At 39.4% G+C, this 18,312-nt stretch overlaps 2 protein-coding genes across 2 annotated transcripts; both read left to right on the plus strand.

Moving 5' to 3' along the window:
* Positions 1–1,226: 1,226 nt before the first annotated feature.
* si:dkey-17e16.9 (hydroperoxide isomerase ALOXE3) lies at positions 1,227–10,048 on the plus strand. Its single transcript, XM_012867381.3, has 15 exons — positions 1,227–1,303; positions 1,432–1,594; positions 2,401–2,605; positions 4,572–4,653; positions 4,726–4,848; positions 4,940–5,043; positions 5,912–6,084; positions 6,197–6,340; positions 7,000–7,203; positions 7,288–7,374; positions 7,523–7,689; positions 8,613–8,734; positions 8,905–9,005; positions 9,205–9,375; positions 9,488–10,048. Exons 2-15 carry the CDS (start codon positions 1,448–1,450, stop codon positions 9,665–9,667), a joined length of 2,010 nt encoding a protein of 669 aa, XP_012722835.2. The 5' UTR covers positions 1,227–1,303; positions 1,432–1,447; the 3' UTR covers positions 9,668–10,048.
* A 2,157-nt stretch (positions 10,049–12,205) lies between these two features.
* LOC118566161 (polyunsaturated fatty acid lipoxygenase ALOX15B-like) lies at positions 12,206–17,724 on the plus strand. Its single transcript, XM_036147384.1, has 15 exons — positions 12,206–12,343; positions 12,964–13,124; positions 13,337–13,541; positions 13,669–13,750; positions 13,825–13,947; positions 14,035–14,138; positions 14,237–14,409; positions 14,723–14,866; positions 15,497–15,700; positions 15,773–15,859; positions 15,949–16,115; positions 16,186–16,307; positions 16,384–16,484; positions 17,214–17,384; positions 17,484–17,724. Exons 2-15 carry the CDS (start codon positions 12,978–12,980, stop codon positions 17,661–17,663), a joined length of 2,010 nt encoding a protein of 669 aa, XP_036003277.1. The 5' UTR covers positions 12,206–12,343; positions 12,964–12,977; the 3' UTR covers positions 17,664–17,724.
* Positions 17,725–18,312: the final 588 nt, after the last annotated feature.

An 18,312-nucleotide genomic window follows, 5' to 3' on the forward strand; every position in this document is an offset into this window, starting at 1 on the left:
GGCTCCTTTTGGAAGAGTTACTGCCTCAATAGCTCTGTGGCTCTACTGGACCAGCCCGGTTTGATGTCTAATCAAGCACAGAGATATGATGGTTAAAGCAGATGGTGATCCTTTTTTTGCAGTTTCAGCAGGTGTCAAGTATTGCTGGAAATTAAATCAGAATCTTTGATAAAGCTTCTCTGTAGAAGGTAAAATTAACTGGCTGCTGTGATTTGACATGAGAGACCGTGAGAAGTTCACACCAGACCTCATGCAACTTGAACTCTGTACATCTCTCCATCTTCCTTCAGACTCTGGGACCTTGGTTTTAATTTACTTTACTCTGAAAAGAGGTTTTTGGAGTACTGAGCAGCACTGCACTCCTTTTTCTCATTAGCCCAACTAAGACACTTTTGTTGTCTGCTGTTCAGGAGTGACTTCATGCTCAGACCACATAATTTCTAGCCCATTACTGATAAACTTACCCCACCTGCAGTCTGTGCTTTGTAAATTGCTCTCAAAATGTTTAATGGGCTTTGTTTCGCAATGCTTCCAATAGTAGTAGCTTGCACACCTTTTTCTACCACGTTTCTTCTTTTTCTACCATGTTCTGTAAATATTGTATATTTTTATACATATATCTCTTTAAACAGCCAGCTTCTTTACCAAAAAACCTTCTGTTGCTAATTTTCAGCACTGAGGGTGTCAGTGATCAGTTTTCTGGATTGTTAACTGTCTAGTTAGCAGTTTTTCTCAGGATTGCGTGGGACATGACATGGCCATAGGGTAATATTTCTGTGTAAAAAAATCTGTTTGTTTTTTTGTTTTGTTTGTCGCGATGGACTTAAAAGTAAAAAAATAGTAAAAGTCAATATTAATATAAAAAAATAACTCCCCTTCGGAGTTGTTTTTTTGGGTGTGATCTGTGCTGTTCAAGCTTTTGCCTTGATGAAGATCCAAGATGGGTCAAAAAAATATATACAATACATTTCCGCTGTGACGACGGTAAAGCAAGCCGCCCTTCCTATATTTGTCACCACAGAATTGACTTTAGACACTTGGAGGTGATAAATCTGGCTTTGGACAGAAACCGTGCCAGACTTGACTGTCAAATGTGGCCTTTGAGAGAAGCGACACAGAGCTGTGAATCAGTAGAAGCTGTCTGGCTACCAGCAGGTAAAACTTACTAAACGTGTTACTTGTCCGGTAGGACACGCCCCCTTCACATTCTTCCATGGTGTATCCAGGGCAAAAGTACTGAGTCATGTTTTGAATTAGGCCTGGAGACAAAGAGGTCCTGCTTTTGCTGCTGTAACCAAGACAGGTAGGTGTTTCATGGGAGTGCTTTTTTTAATATAGCATGACAGCGAGGAGAAGTATCACTCAGATGAAGGAACTTAACGTATGTTTGTCAACGCATTTAAGTTAGGGTTTTGTTTCTCTTCTGGACAGTTTCCTAAAAGAAACAATGGCTGAATACAAGCTGAAAGTGACAACTGGCGACATGAAGCACGCAGGGACCAGAGACAACATCTACATCATCTTGTTTGGAGCAGAAGGGCAAAGTGAGCGAGCAAAGCTGGACAATTCTGGGATCGACTTTAAAGCTGGGAAGGCAAGTGGCAGTCTGGCAAACACAGTTTATGATTTTTCAAACAGGTTATTCAGGTTTTCAAACAGGTTATTCAGGTTTGCGTACAATGTGCATTAGTTGTTGCAACACATCTGTCTTCCTTTATTTTCATGTTGGTGATTGATCCTGCTTTTACACTTACACATTGAAAAGCCTTTTCTGGTAATAAACGCGTAAGGATCTCTCCTGTGTGGAGAAACTAATCACATGCACGGTGCAGGATGTGGTTCTGGACGATCCTTCTACATACACGGGCTATAAATCCTTGATGTTCTGTGGATTCGGTCTTTGCCCTCTGGTCTTTGTTTCTTCCCATTCATTTTCTATTTGATACAAGTCAGATGAATGAATGGGCTATTCTAGCAGTTTGACGGTCTTTCTCTAAAACCATGTAGGATCATCTTGCTTGGAAATCCACACATTGTACTCGAGAACTTGGAACGGAAGAAACTGGAGATTCTGGAGACAGAATTGATCATATATGAAGTCTGCTCATGATTGATTGATCAGTGCACCACATTCATAATTGACCATGTTGTGCAAGTCAAAATTTTAGGCTTGTTGTTCAGGGTTAAGATACAATTTTTTCAGTCAATGGCATGTACATTACTCACTTTCTGGGTTCATATGTGTTCTCTCCACTCAAAAAGGAATATAAGAAACTCTTCCTTTCTTTATGAGAGGCTACAAAATAGGCAGGGGGTCAAATACTATTTTTCTCCACAATTATTGTAATATTTAAATGTCACTACTCTAACACAATACAATTTTTTTTCATTAATTCTCAGACAAGGATGTACACTGTCAATACTGGCTCCTCTCTGGGGAAACTTCTGCTGGTCAAAGTGGAGAAAGATCCCTTTTTCATCTTCCCAGAAGACGAGTGGTACTGCTCCACGATAGAAGTGACGACTCCGGAAGGAGACGCCGTTGTTTTCCCCTGTTATAGATGGATTTCCAGGGGGGAATTTGTGGAGCTCAGGGGAGGAAAAGGTAAGCTGTAAATGCACACTATAATAAATTATAGCACACTATATACTAGAGTCCGTGCTTTCCAGGAACCGGGAGGTTACGTTCCATAACTTACGAGACACTTTCTGGGAAATTTTAATTTAAATTGCCGACTGTTTTCCTTGAAACTTCGTGGAATCCTTGGATAGACATGCCTCCCACTTTGACAGAATTAGATGAGGTGACTTCAGCTATCCGCTGCAGTGTGTATATTTTCTGATTTGGCTAGCGTTATACGGTTTTCTGCGAGATAAGGCTTTTTTTTTTGCTTATGAGCTACAGACGTGTCAAAGTGGGTTCTTTGGGCCGCTTAACTAACATAAGAATGTGCCATCTGGGTGACTCCAATTTGTCATTGGTTCCCGACATAATTGTTTGGAGAAACAAATGATCAGCTCCATCTGCTTTATTTCTGCCATCCCGTAGTTCAAAAATACTGGGATTTCCATTCCAATATGGAGGAAATTTCACTAAAATATCTCCCTCTGTTGCTGATAGAACCATAAGCCTAAGCTTGGCCTATAGCTCAAACACATGCACTAAAAAAGAGATAGCCCTGAGAGAGACAGTGGTTTGATACTGGAGCTTTCTGCCAGCGTGTGAGCCATGAACGAGACAGAGCAAAGCTTCTGCCACCCAGTTCAGTTTTTTTCTTTTTTTTTTCTTTTTTTTTTTACATTATTTAATTCTGTGAGACTCAAGGTCATAGATTACTGGACTGACATGGCCAGGGGTCTGCAACCTGCTGCTCCAGAGCTGCAAGTGTGACCTTCTACCATGGCTCCTAATAACTTTGGCTGAACATGATGGGCCAATTAATGTTTTTTAAATATAGTTACAATAGAAAATCAATTAAATAACAACATAGATAGAGTGCTAATTTTTTTTTGGATCTGTTGCCTTGTTACTAAGCTGGTGCTTTTTCTTTACTACACAATTTTCTACAAATATCCCTTTGAAGAAAATGCTTCTATCCTTCTATCCTCTTTTTGAAAAAGTTTTTATTTATGCTAACACCTAAAATTCAATGGGTCGTTAAAAAGCGACAATACATTTCCTGTAGAAGATATTTGTCAAAAATTACAAGTCCCCCCCCCCCCCCCCCAAAAAAAATAAATAAAATAAATAAAATAAAAAGTCAGGTAACATTTGCTGCTCTAAAAGAATTTTGTTAGCTGGACTCAGAATAAAAATGGCTCTTTGGGTTATAAACGTCCGCCAGCTCCCCATCCTTTGAGAGCTAAGTAGTTAATCTGAAAAAAGAAGACAATTTAAATGAACAAATAATTAACAATTTAATAGAAAAGGAAAAAAAATTGTAATAAGAAGCAATTGATAATTAGATTTGTTAATGGTGAAATTGATGATACTGATAACCCTATTTTATTTTATTGTGTATGATTTAAAATAGCGCTAATCCATGGTACATCAGGTACTTTCCTAGAACTGAATACTTAGTACAAAGTGACCTATAAGTTGCTTTATAATACAGCCAAGTTTCTAGAAAGCTCCATGAAAGTTTCAGGAAAGCCACATCAGTTCAGGAAAGGAACTGGGTTTTAAGAAAGTAATCTTTAAGGTTCATGAAAGTTCTACAAAGTAACCAGTGAGTTTGGGAAAGTCAGCAGTACGTTTTCTGACACTTCTAGAGCAGGACCTCGTCAAGGATCTTGTAATTTCAGGAAAATTAAGTTCTGCAAGGTAAGTAATGCTTGGGGAAAGTAATGAGCGAGTATTATTAGGTAACATTGTATGCTTAAGGAAATTAAACAGTAGGTTCCATTAAAATTCCAAGAAGGAATTCCAAGAACCTCTACATTCTGGGAAAGCACAGACATAAGCACTGCTACCTTAAAATTTATCGATAACTAATGCCAATATTTAACAGCTATTTGTTACAATGTTTCCTATTGGCAATAATGCATTTGTTTTTTTTAAAACCTGGAAGCCATGACGGTTTTTGAGGAGGAACATTCCCTGCTGATTGAGCACCGAAAAAAAGAACTTGAACTTAAAAAGAGTTCATACCGGTAAGTTTCCGGTACAGTTGGTCTCAGCTGCTTATCTGAACAAATCTTTTAAACTCGTTTTTTCGGTCTCAGATGGGAGATTGCTGATGAAAAGTTGCCACACTCCTGTCACTTTAAAGAAATATCTGAGCTCCCTGCAGAAATTCGCTACTCTTTGTCCAAATCAAAAGAGGTTCAGCACACAAAAAGAAGGATGTGAGTCAAAACTTACTCCATGATTGTTTACAATCTCCTTATTTAAATTAACATATGTGCACCGTTTAACTCAAGGGCCTGTTTGTTTTAGTGCCTCTGAGCTGACATTTAAAGGAGTGGCAGGATCCCAAAAAAAATGGAAAGACATTGATGACATGAAAAAGATCTTCAGGTCCAAAAAGACGACACTATCAGGTAGGTCATCCAATTTTAGTGCAAGTGGTATTGTTTTGTTGGAATTTCTTAAAAAACAGGCATTCTTGCTTTCACCTTTTCAGCAGCCTCTTTAAACTATTTTAGTTTTTTTATACACATTTTCGAGAAACATTCAGTTTTAGTAGTGCCACTTGTGTTTCATATTTTATTAATCACTAAAGATTCTCTAAACACTGGTTTACATGGTGTGTATGTATATAATGCTGCACTTTTTTGTACCTCTCTCCTGACTGATACCTTTGAACAATGAAATAAATGAATCTTTTACACCAATGCAAACCATGTATTTTGGTAAAGAAAACTGATTTTTTTACACCACTAAAATCTGAAGCTTTAACAGTGGTGTTTGGACTTTTGAGCTTCAGCTCTTAGGCCATGTTCTAAAGAGGCTGAACATCATTGCTCCCTCGATATGGTTGGTGGGGAAATCCATATTAAGGTTGGCTCTGTTTACCAATCTTCCACACTGCTGTCTAACAGCTGATTTAGTGTCAAGATTAAAGGTGACAATACTTTCTCAAATCAAATTATGGGTAATTCTACTCTTATACTGGATGTATTTGTTTTTGGTCTTTGTTTTATTTGTGTGGATGATTTCCTAAGTGTCTAAGTGATTGCACCAACAGAAGAGTTATTGCTCTGCACTCGTGTAGTTGAGACTGTTGGAAACAAGTTAGTTTTGTTTATACTGAGTGTTAGAGTTGTACTGTTTAGTTAAGATTTTTCTTTGGTTTTAAAGTGAGATTAAATCAAGAGCCCAAAATTTGGACTACAATGACTGTTTTTTTGGGCTGTTTTGCTATAAGGTAATATTATGTAACCTATTTTTTTACTGATATTCTTCCAGAGTATGTTTCCCAGCACTGGAAGGAAGATGACTTTTTTGGATTCCAATTTTTAAATGCAACAAACCCCAATGTGATCAAGCGCTGCTCCAAACTTCCGTCAAACTTTCCAGTGACGGAGGAGATGGTTAAACCTTTTCTGGAAACTGGAACCAGCCTGGAGAGGGAAATGGAGGTTTTAAAGACTATTCATTGGTTGACACATTTATCGTTATGTATTTCCACAGCATTTAATCCATTGTTCCAAAGGTTTGTCTGATTCTACTATAGTTTGTTGTCGTGTACAGAATGGCAATATATTCCTGTGTGACCAGAGGATAATGGATGAAATCCCAGCCAGAGTGAAGGATGGAAATCCTCTGTATGCGACTGCTGGTTTGTGCTTGTTCTACCAGAACCCCAAGAAAAAACTGATTCCAATTGCAATACAGGTAATGCACAGCAAAGACAGATCACCGGCTATTACCATCTAATGTAGAACAGATTACTGGATGTGTGCTTCTGTGCTTTTTTGTCTCTCTTGTTGTGTCTCTGTTCTGTCTTCTGTAACCCCAGTCGGTCGAGGCAGATGACCGTTCATACTGAGCCTGGTTCTACTGGAAGTTTTTCCTTCCCGCTAATGAATGGTTTTTCTTTCCACTGTCACTTCATGCTTGCTCAGTATGAGGGATTGCTGCAAAGCCATGGGCAATGCAGACGACTCTCCCTGTAGCTCTACGCTTCTCCAGGAGTGAATGCTGCTTGTCGGGATTTGAAGCAATCAACTGGTTCCCTTATATAGGACATTTTTGTATAATATTATTTATTTGACTTTCTAAAGTGCCTTGAAATGACATGTTTCATGAATTGTGCTATATAAATAAAATTGAATTGAATTGAATAGCTGGCTCATTTTGGGTATACAGAACGCAGTTTTCATTTCTCATTTTGGCAATCGTGTTATTTTTTTGATGACAAAAATGTGTGGGGACAAGAGTGATCAACCAGCTAAGATGTGTTTAGTCTGACATCGGTTTTAGGTAACATTTTATTTTTAAAAGTCCTACTAAATTTTTTTTTTTTTTTTTCTGGAATGACATTTTTATTCCAGCTGCACCAACAACCCTCTGAGCAGAACCCCATCTTTCTGCCAAGTGACTCGGAGACGGACTGGCTTCTGGCCAAGCTGTTCATCAGAAGTTCAGACCAGATCGAACACCAGGCAGTCCATCACCTCATGAACACTCACTATCTGGCAGAAGTCTTTGCTGTTGCTACTCTCCGCTGCTTCCCTACCATTCATCCCCTCTACAAGGTATCAGCTGCCATAGCACAGCTGATGAGGCAATCCTCCACTTAATTTGATGTCATTTTACATTCATTCTTGGTATCTTTACAGCTGCTGATCCCACATTTCCGTTACACTCTGCACATAAACATTGTGGGCCGGGAAACTCTTCTTGGACCTGGCGGCGCTTTGAGTGAGGTGCTTCAATTTATCATGCATTCAGTTCTATCACCACAATCCCATTTCGGCAGCAAGGAGTTCTGTTTAGACATAAAGAATTACATAATGAACAACATTTAGACATATTTGACCAGATTTAAGTGAAGTTGGGATTTATGACTAACAGAGTTCACTTGGCGTGGAGGGGCTGACGGAGCTGATGAGAAGAGCTCTGTCTCAGATGACCTACGGCTCTCTCTGTCTGCCTGAGGACATCGCTGCACGAGGACTGGAGTCCATCCCCAACTTCTACTACAGGGACGACGCTTTGAAGCTGTGGAAGTACATCAACAGGTAGTGTTTGGTAAACTGCTCAGTTTTGCTTTTAGGCAACAATACTTTTTTTGTCAATAAATTGGGCCCAGCAAAAAAAAAAAAAAAAAAAAAAAATGGAATGATACATATTTTATAGTGTTGCAGTGGCAAACATTTCTTTCAAATATTGTATTTTATTTGGTACACTGCCCCCACTTACCCTGATTTGGCCTCATTTGATCAGAGTACCTTCCTCCACGTGCCACTTCTTCTTAAAGGCTAGATTTCTAACCTGCACGACCAATAGTTGTTCTGTCAACAGGGAAAGCTCCACTGTCCCTGCTTGAGAACGGCTATTCACAGCATAACACTGCCACTTCCATATTTTACTGTGGGGGTAGTGCGTTTAAGGGGATATGCAGCGTTCTTCTTCTGGTCTGTGGTGACCACCGCCTGGCTTGAGGCAGGGCGGTAGGGATTTCTTTTAGAAATGGCTAATTTTGTGGCAAGATTTGTCTTCGACTGATGACTGATTTTTGGTCTTGTCCATAGAGTAACCCCATCTGAGCAGTGATCCACTGCAGCTCCCCCAGAGTTACCACTGGCCTCGTTGCTGCTTGTCTAAATGGTTATTCAAGGGTGGACTTTTTTTTCCTGAATAGATGACTTTTGAAGAAACTGGGTTGAGCTGGACCAGACTCTGGTACCAGAGTAAGGAGAACTGAGCTCAAATGCATCCCACGCTCTAAAGATTTTATTTGCATAAATGTTTCACAATCAGGTGTTCTTTTACGGTGGCCTGTTGTAATAAAATTCTAATAAAATACAATAAAGTTTGAGTTTGTAATGTCAAAAAAGTATGGGTGTTAATACTTTTGCGAGGGACTGTATCGCTGGAATATTACTGCAAAAATGGACAGCCATGTTTGCTGATTTTGTGCTCTCTGTGTGCTTTCCACTAGCTTTGTGGAGGCTGTGGTGGAGCACTACTATACCTCGGACAGCAACGTGTGCAAAGACTCTGAGCTGCAAGAATGGATCAATGAGATATTCACACACGGTTTCCTAAAAAACAAACTGTCAGGTGAGTGTCAGAGTTTCCCGCGCTGTTTCAGAGCGTTCTTGATCAATATTTCTTTATAGTTCCAACATTTTTCAAAGCAAGCCTGACTTTTGCCAAATCCAGTACGTGGTGTGGCTTCTTTTTTTTTTTTTTGGTTGCTGTTAAAATGATGTTGCTGCCGGTGTTAACAGGTTTTCCATCATGCTTCAATACTATGGAGGAGGTGGTCAAGTTCATCACCATGGTGATCTTCAGAGTGTCAGCACAACATGCTGCTGTTAATAATGGACAGGTGGGCTAATAATATCTGTTTGGCACCTTGTAAATGACTGGAATGTTTAGGATATATGATCATTTTCTGATTTTGAATCAACTATAACATTTTTCAATATTAAACCAGAGTCTAACCAAGGGGAGTTTACATGATTTGAATTGTGTTTTTAATTAATAAATAATTGATACAATTAAAAAAGAACATTCTTTTATTCTAGTACGACTACAACTCTTGGATGCCCAATGGCTCCCTCCTCTTATGTAAACCTCCTCCGACCACTAAGGGGCAGTCCAGCATGCAGACCGTTCTAGACGTTCTCCCAGATGTTGGAGACACAGTCAAGATTGTGTCAACTATTTGGATCCTCTCAGACAAGTACACTGACGTGGTGAGTTTAATGTTCCTTCGTGCACAAAAAAAAAGGCTGATTAAAACTTTTTTCCTATCCTCTAAATGAATAGGTGCATCAGTCTTACTTGATACCTTTCTTCTGACTGCAGGTTCCCTTGGGCACATACCCTGAGGAACATTTTGACGAGCCTGCCCTGAAACAGATGATTAAGGAGTTTCAAGCTGAGTTGAACTACCTGAGTGAAGAAATTGCATTGAGAAATTCTCAGCTTGAAGTACCTTACCCTTATCTGGACCCTGCCCTGATAGAGAACAGTGTGACCATTTAAGAAACGACGACAGCAGATACCTGATTTGTTATTTTTCCAGCTGGCTCCTCCTGTTATTGTTGCAGCTCCTTATGATATCCAATCATGTTTTATTTATTATTTTTTAGAGATTGTATGTTTAAAATGATTTTGCTTTTAAATTTCTTGACAGCAAATGTTTATTTTCTTCTCATAATTCCTGTAAACCTGGAAGCAAATCCAGGCTTTGGTTCTGTCTGCCAGAGGCAGGAAAGCTGAGTTGAAGAAGACAATGAAGATTTTGTTTTTTGCTCCTGGTTTTGAGATCTTTCCAACTTTGCCCAGTCGTGTAATTGCTACAGTAGTCCCACAGCCGCAAATGCTCCAAATCACATTTGAATCAATAAATAGTTCAAGATTAAATGAGTTTTCCGTTTTCAGTGGAGCTTTTTCAATCTGAAAAAAAGCAAAGTGGGCCAAAACTACAGAGGTGGACAAAGTTGCGGACCAACATTGATATTAATCCAAAAAACAAATGTTATATATATATTATGTTCTTTGGTCACAACTACATTGGTTCCATATACAAGACAAACAGGTGTGCCTTTTATCTTCGTGAACAGATGCTATGCTTCCCACCTGTCCACAAAGTGTTGGTTTTCCACATTGAAGTTAGTCATTTTTGGAATTGGTGGCACAATGTGACCGGTGGTAAGCATCTGGTTGCTAAATGAAAGTCAACAGAAAGAGGAGGATTGTGAATCCTGAGAGCTGCATAAGGTGGGTAGCGCTATTGCCATGCAGCAAGAAGGCCCTGGGTTCAAGTCCTATCATTGCCCTGGGTATTTCTGCATGGAGTTTGCGTGTTCTCCTTGTGCATGCGTGGGTTCTCTCCGAGTACTCCGGCTTCCTTCCACAGACCAAAAATCATGACTGTTAGGTTAACTGGCTTCTCTAAATTCTCCTTAGGTGTGAGTGTGTGTGTGAATGGTTGTTTGTCCTGTTTGTCTCTGTGTTGCCCTGCGATAGACTGGCGACCTGTCCAGGGTGTACCCCGCCTCTCACCCATTGACAGCTGGAGATAGGCACCAGCAACCCAAAAGGGATAGACGTGTTAGAAAATGGATGGACGGATGTGAATCCTGACTGACACCCCAGCATACCAGGGCATTCTGAGACCTGTAGTATTAGCTGTGCCTGCGCTGTATACAGGTTTATCTCGCCGGCCAAATACATTTGGACTGTGAGCCAAATTTGTTCTGCACATATGCTTTGGAGTGTGGGCCAAATTAATGGAATCAAGAATTTCTGCCAACTTCCTCTTAGAACGTTTTAGAGATGGAAATCGGCAATACGAAAGGGTTTTTCTTACATCTTCACCATAAAATCAATTTGAGATTTATCTGTGCAGGAACAGCAGAACCTTTTGCAAATGACCAACAACACCTTGCTGCCATCATGTGGCAGTAAAGATACATTACAGCATCTGACTAAATCCTAAACGCCAAACTCACCCTAAACTTAAAACCCTTTAAAAAACCATCTCTGCTATGGGGAAAATTATATGTAATTTTATGGTATTAATTTGTTTTTATTTTTATAGGTGGTTAAGGTTTAGGTGACTCAGAAATTGTTGGTTTTAATCAGGCACACAATCTGAACTGGACCAGTTTTGTTGTACATCCTATTACCCTTTTTAAAAAAAGCTTCACACAATCAGGGAAATTTTTTAAATCGAGTATTTTTAAATCAACACAACCTTTCAACATTGCATGAAAAGTCATCATAGGTTTAGAGTCAGTGACTGACAAAGGCATCACGTGGTCAAATAAAGAACCCCAGCAACCCCTTTACAAGCCCACATATAAACTATTGTAAATGTTTGCATCTCTCAGGCATATACACACAACGTGTACAGTACACACCAACACACTTTTATTTTCCCAAGATTATATTTTGTTGAACCGCTGGTGCATTTTAATCAATTCTAAGTTCATTAAAGGGTTAAAATGTGGCATTTATTTAAAAAAAAAAAACTTGAAACTTACATAGATTAATTGTGCACAAAGTTATACTTTTCAAGCATTTGTGTAATTTTATTGTTTATGTGAAATATTTATTTTTTTATTTACCAGGGCAGTGCATATTGATGATAGTACACCTGGAACATGCCAGAGTTAGCAGGTTGAAATAAAGTTTTTATTTGGTTATCTTTTTCCCTTTTGGATATAAACTGAGAATTTGAATTTCACGTGAAGTCGAATTTGTGTATGAGGACATTTAAATCCTTTCAATCACATTTTTGCAGGTCTGTTGTCATATTCACACTTTCAGGGAGCCGAATGTTGGACTTTATTTGCTTGAAGGCATGATAATCAAAATGAATAGAAATAAGTTCCTAAAAAAACATTACTGTGTATAATGAATACACAGTAATGATACATGGATTTCACTTTTTGTAGTTAAATGACGGAAATAAATTACATTTTGATTACATTTGAATTTATCAAAATGAACCTTTATGTCTTTAAACTTTACCCTGACTGTTTTCTGCTTTTAACCACTCACCTAACCTGTTGTCCCTAGTTAACCGCACACCTGCGTTCACTTTCATGATTGCAGTTTCCCTCCTGCATCACCTCCATAACACCGTGGCTTCTTTTAGTCCTCAGATAGCTCCCTGTTAAGTTTTTATTTGGTTATACCTACACTGGTTTTGTAAGTAAAACTTTATTCATTAGCTGACATGAGTCTGAGCATTGAGTGGGTCTGATTATGTCTTCCCTGCAGTGTTTCTGTCGTTTGCTTCACAAAAGACAGCTTTTCTTTAAAACTCATCAACTGGTCTAGAGTACTGCACATTTTTTTTAAAAAGATAAATGTTTGCAAAATGTTCCATCTGAATGTATTACATATCTTACTCAGGCGTGCCGATTTCTGTGAAATTACCTCGTGGGAGCAAAAATAAAATTCCTATGCCTCTGAATGTGTTGGCATCTAAGGTTAAGGTCTGGGTAAATTAATTATCTTTAGTGCGAAAATTACAAAGTAAAAATGCTTTAGGACTTTTTTTCCCCTTGATGTAAGCCTTCAGTGTTTTAGAACAATGTGGAAGTTTTTAAAACAATGCTAAAAAGCCACTTTGATAGGCAGTCAGAAGGTCACTCCTCTCCCCCATCAAATATGAATGGGGGGGGTGGGGGGGACTGTTCTGTAGGTGCAGTTGTAAGGAATGGCTTGTACAACTTAAGCTATACTGCCTTTTCTTATTCTTTAGACAGTAGAGGGACTGATAGTTTTTCTTAAATGGAATAACTTTTTTTTTTCTCTTCCTACAGTGTCCATTCAGACAATGGCTGAATACAAGCTCAAGGTGACAACAGGTGCCATGAAGCATGCAGGGACGATAGATCACATCTATGTCATCTTGTTTGGAACCGAAGGGCAGAGCGAGCGCACAGTGTTGAACAACTTGGGGATTGACTTTAAAACTGGAAAGGCAAGCTGCAATCTATTGAACAACTCTTACTTTAAAACAGACAAGTCAAAATATGGCCTACGATGTAAGAGTGAATTTCTGTACGGTCTCTCTTCAGTTGTTCTTTTGAATAAAAAAAATAATAATAGTAAACAGAGATACAGGTGTCAAATGTTCATTGCTGTGATCTCTATGAGGGGTTGCTGATTTTTGTTTTGGATGGTGATTTTCAGACTGGTGTGTACATGGTCAAAACCAGCTCGTCTCTGGGGAAACTTCTGCTTGTCAAGGTGGAGAAGGATCCTTTTTTCATCTTCCCAGAAGACGAGTGGTACTGCTCCAAAATAGAAGTGACGACTCCAGAGGGCGACAACCTTGTTTTCTCCTGTTATAGATGGATTTCCAGGGGTGAACTTGTGGAGCTCAGGGGAGGGAAAGGTCTGAAACAAAGTGCAATAATCAACCATTATTGACACTCTGCAGGCTTTGCAAAGTCTACTCATGATTTGTTGGCTATGTGATCCTAACTGTGGGATTTATCTATTTTTTTTTTCCTTCCACTTAGCAATAAAGAGTTTGGAGGAGGAACATTCTCTGCTGATTGACCACAGAAAAAAAGAACTGGAACTCAAAAAGAGCTCGTACCGGTAGGTTTACGGTCACTCAGGTTTGTCCCCGAAATGTATCTTAATGGGTACAATTTAATTTATTTTCTTTTTAGATGGGAGAGTACAGATGATGGGTTGATGCATTTCAGTCACTTCAAAGATATATCTGAGCTGCTTGCAGAGGTTCGGTTTTCCTTATCAAAATCAGAAGAATTCAAGTGCACACAAAAGATGATGTGAGTCTAATTCTAGTTTACACACACTCCTAATGCGGTTAAGTCAGTATTTGTTCACAAATTGTTGCTTTATACTCTATACTTCAGTTCTACTGAACTGCTGTTAAAGGGACTGGCCAAACCTGGTAAAAGATGGCAAAGCATTGAGGAAATGAGAAAAATCTTCACGTTTAAAAAGACCATCATGTCAGGTGGAAAACGGCATCGCATTTCTTTATCAATTGTATATTTACGTGCTGAATCTGTTTAAACCTCTCCAAATGAAACCAACAATTTTTAATTCTTCCAGAGTATGTTTCCCAGCACTGGAAGGAAGATGACTTTTTTGGATTCCAGTTTTTAAATGCAACAAACCCCAATGTGATCAAGCGCTGCTCCGAACTTCCCCCAAACTTTCCAGTGACGGATGAGATGGTTAAACCTTTTCTGGAAACTGGAACCAGCCTGGAGAGGGAAATGGAGGTTTGACTTTCATTTTTGGACAAGTGGTGATTAATGCGGGGTTTCTGGCTATCATACAAACATCTGCTCTAACAGTGGGCAAATTTATTATTTTGTCCTGTTGCAACCACAAATGTTTGTGTTGGGATTTTATGTAATTGACCAACAAAACAGTGTTAAATTGAAGCAAAATGGCACATTATACTTTCTTTACTGATAATGAACTGAAGTGCTCAAGTAGGGGTGCATTTGTACAAAAAAAATGTATTTTGTAAGATGCTGCATTCCCAAAACATTCACTTCCACGGACTTCCATCCCCTCTGTCCTGCACAGAAAGGCAACGTATTCCTGTGTGACCAGAGAATAATGGATGGAATCCCAACCAGAGTGAAGGAAGGAAATCCTCTGTATTCGACTGCTGGTTTGTGCTTGTTCTACGTGAACCCTGAACAACATCTGAAGCCGGTTGCAATACAGGTGATAAGGAAATGTCTTTGTGCAGGTCTTGCACATAAACATGCTTTATTCGTGCCTGGATACAGATAAATGCGTCTTTGCTATTAATTTGACACACTATTAGTGATTGTTTAAATATTTCACCTACAATTGGAGTACATTCAGGGATGAAGTGCATTGGGGACATTAGGTATTTAATTAACTTGATTATCCAAGCTTTGGTGTGTATGCTTATGGGGGTGGGGGGGCTGTTTACACTGGGAAATTGAGTTGCAGTATGACTTTTGAACTTGGAAAAACTTTTCCTTCTTCAGCCAGTGCACAAATATAGCCAAAATATTGAAAAATGACCTTGTTGCACAGTTCTAACAGCTCCCCTTATTGGCACTAAAACTAATTATTTAATCATAAAAATCAAGTAATTTATATCTCGCATACTTAAAATATATGGACTTGACTTACAATTCCTTATATTTTATCCAAATATACATCACTATCCTGTTAGTCATTTAAGTTAAAGGAAAAAAGTAATGGAAGCCTTGATGTCATTGATCACAGATTACTACACAAACATCCTTCTGATATTAATAGTGCAGATTAATCTCCCTTAAATGTCTTAAATATTTTGGCCATGTTTTACAATCCCTTCAGCTGCACCAACAACCCTCTGAGCAGAACCCCATCTTTCTGCCAAGTGACTCGGAGACGGACTGGCTTCTGGCCAAGCTGTTCATCAGAAGTTCAGACCAGATCGAACACCAGGCCGTCCATCACCTCATGAACACTCACTATCTGGCAGAAGTCTTTGCTGTTGCTACTCTCCGCTGCTTCCCTACCATTCATCCCCTCTATAAGGTATCGGCTGACATAAACTTGGTCCAGTAATATTGGAATTGCCTTAAACTTTTCTTGTTTTGTTTTGTGCAGCTGCTGATTCCACACTTCCGCTACACTCTGCACATAAACATCCTCGGCCGTAAACTTCTTCTTGGACCTGGTGGGGCCTTAAGTGAGGTATGAGTGGGGAAATATTTAGTCAAGCCTTTAAACTATTTGGCTTTTTTCAAATTTAGGAAGTATGCAATGTAGCTTTTAATCGTCAGAGTTCTCTTGGAGTGGAGGGGCTGACGGAGCTGATGAGAAGAGCTCTGTCTCAGATGACCTACGGCTCTCTCTGTCTGCCTGAGGACATCGCTGCACGAGGACTGGAGTCCATCCCCAACTTCTACTACAGGAACGACGCTTTGAAGCTGTGGAAGTACATCAACAGGTAATCAAACTCTGCAGCTTATTTTAGAATACTTTTGCTCCGGAATGCAATCCTAACCCATTTTCACAAGTTTTGCAACAGGCATGGTGGAGCACTACTATCCCTCGGACAGCGACGTGCTCGACGACGCTGAGCTGCAGGAATGGATCAATGAAATATTCACACATGGGTTCTTAAGAAACAAACAGTCAGGTAAAAATGTGTAATATTGTACATTTTGTTTGGTAATTACGGCTGCAGAATAAAGGACGATGACTGTGTGCAATAGGTTTTCCATCATGCTTCAATACCACGGAGGAATTGGCCAAGTTCATCACCATGGTGATCTTCAGAGTGTCGGCACAACACGCTGCTGTTAACGCTGGACAGGTGGGAAAATACTGTTCATTTTTTTTACACCGGAACAGTGTTGGGACTTTAAATAATGCTGCCGCATAAAATCGGAGTATTCTTTAGGTGCAGCTTAAATGCAATTACAATTGCATCTCAGTAAATCAGAATACAATTGAAAAGCCACAGTTGTTGCACTAATGTGAAGGACTTTTTATGCACAGACATATTTAGAGGATTTAACTCCAAGTGTTCAAGTGTTTTATTTCTTTTAATGAAAACCCCCAAATTCAGTATCTCATAAAATTAGAATATTAAGACAATACAAAAAGGATTTCCAGAAATGTTGGCCAACTGTGAGAAGTATGACCATGTACAGCACTCAGTACTTGGAGCTCCTCTTTCCCTGGATTACAGCAGAAATGCGGCGTGGCATGGAGTCAATCAGTCTGTGGCACTGCTCTGGTATTATAAGCGCCCAGGTTCATTAGTTCAGTTCTAATCAAAATGAAAAATTAACACATTTTATTCATTACAGACTGATATATTTCAAGTTTCACGTTTTGAGCTGAATTATTGTGAAAAACTTTCATGATATTCTAATTTATATGGCCAGCATCTATATATCCGTTGGTGCTGCTCCGTGGCTTTTTCTCAAGTCCAAAGTCATGAAGGTGGGGATACTCCTGCAGACTGTGGCTCCTGCTCACTCTGCCATCAGCACCAATACCTGGTTTCATGACCTTCAAAGAGGTTCTTTTATTCTAGTATGACTACAACTCCTGGATGCCCAATGGATCCCTCCTGCTGTGCCAGCCTCCTCCAGCCACTAAGGGGAAGACCAGCATGCAGACAATTCTGGAGGTTCTCCCAAATGTTGAGGAGACGGTCAAGATCGTGTCAACTGTAAGGATTCTATCAGAAAAGTACACTGACGTGGTATGTTTTTAGTAATTACTTTTTTTATGTGCAATGTTTTAAAGTCAATAAATGGATTTTCTCTATGAACTTTTCACCGAGTGTCTTTGGGACATGCAGGTTCTCCTGGGGGATTTTCCAGAAGAGCATTTTGACGAGCTGGTCCCCAAGCAGATCATCAAGGCCTTTCAGGCTGATTTGTCTTACATGAGGGAAGAAATCGCAGCAAGAAATTCTCACCTGGAAGTACCCTACACCTATCTAAACCCTGCTGTGATAGAGAACAGCGTGGCCATTTAGGGAAAACAAAAAGCACAACTTATTTTGTATCTCTTTTATTGTCTGAGGTTGGTCATGTATCACATTTGCAAAATAAAGGATTTTGTGAAAGGCTGTGCTTTAATTGCTCATTGTCCAAAGTACACAAGTAGGGAAAAGCCTTGACTGTCAAAATACCCCTGGAGACAGGTCTGCACAGTGCTTTTAGAAAAAAAGTATTATCTTTGATGCGCACTTTAACATTTCCTTGGGTAAACTGGGTCTCACAGCTGTACTTGTGATTCACTTGAATATAAAAGTGTGTACAAGGGTGAAAGTCCATATAAAAGTTTGTTCCAAAAGGCAACACTATGTTTGCAGCATTGTTACAGTGAGTCCTGAAAGTGTGAGTGATTAAAAATTAATGATCGGGGCTAAAAGTGGGATGACTATAGAAGAAAATGGATGTAAAAGTTAAAATGTGCTCTTTTAAGAGCAGAGTACTTGCTGGTTTTACTTGAGGTGCCGCAAGAACAATGCACATCCTGACCCAGACCGTTTCATACTTTGCAAATACAAAGTTTTTACTTACAAAGTATGCAAGATATAAATTACTTATGCTCTGTCCCTAAGCTGTCAAGAACATGCTGCACGTACAGTTTAATTTAGTAGTCTTAGCCCTGGGAGAGGG

This window comes from Fundulus heteroclitus, chromosome 15 (genome assembly GCF_011125445.2).
Source record: "Fundulus heteroclitus isolate FHET01 chromosome 15, MU-UCD_Fhet_4.1, whole genome shotgun sequence".
Classification (NCBI taxonomy): Eukaryota; Metazoa; Chordata; class Actinopteri; order Cyprinodontiformes; family Fundulidae; genus Fundulus; species Fundulus heteroclitus.

Bases quoted from the DNA above. Each gene is read 5' to 3' on its own strand.
- LOC118566161 (XM_036147384.1), top strand. From the start codon at position 12,978: ATGGCTGAATACAAGCTCAAGGTGACAACAGGTGCCATGAAGCATGCA. The intron at 13,948-14,034 runs GTGAGTCTAATT...TCTATACTTCAG, and splicing joins AAGTGCACACAAAAGATGAT to TTCTACTGAACTGCTGTTAA. The intron at 16,308-16,383 runs GTAAAAATGTGT...TGTGTGCAATAG, and splicing joins CTTAAGAAACAAACAGTCAG to GTTTTCCATCATGCTTCAAT.
- si:dkey-17e16.9 (XM_012867381.3), top strand. From the start codon at position 1,448: ATGGCTGAATACAAGCTGAAAGTGACAACTGGCGACATGAAGCACGCA. The intron at 1,595-2,400 runs GCAAGTGGCAGT...ATTAATTCTCAG, and splicing joins TCGACTTTAAAGCTGGGAAG to ACAAGGATGTACACTGTCAA. The intron at 6,341-6,999 runs GTAATGCACAGC...TTTTTATTCCAG, and splicing joins TGATTCCAATTGCAATACAG to CTGCACCAACAACCCTCTGA.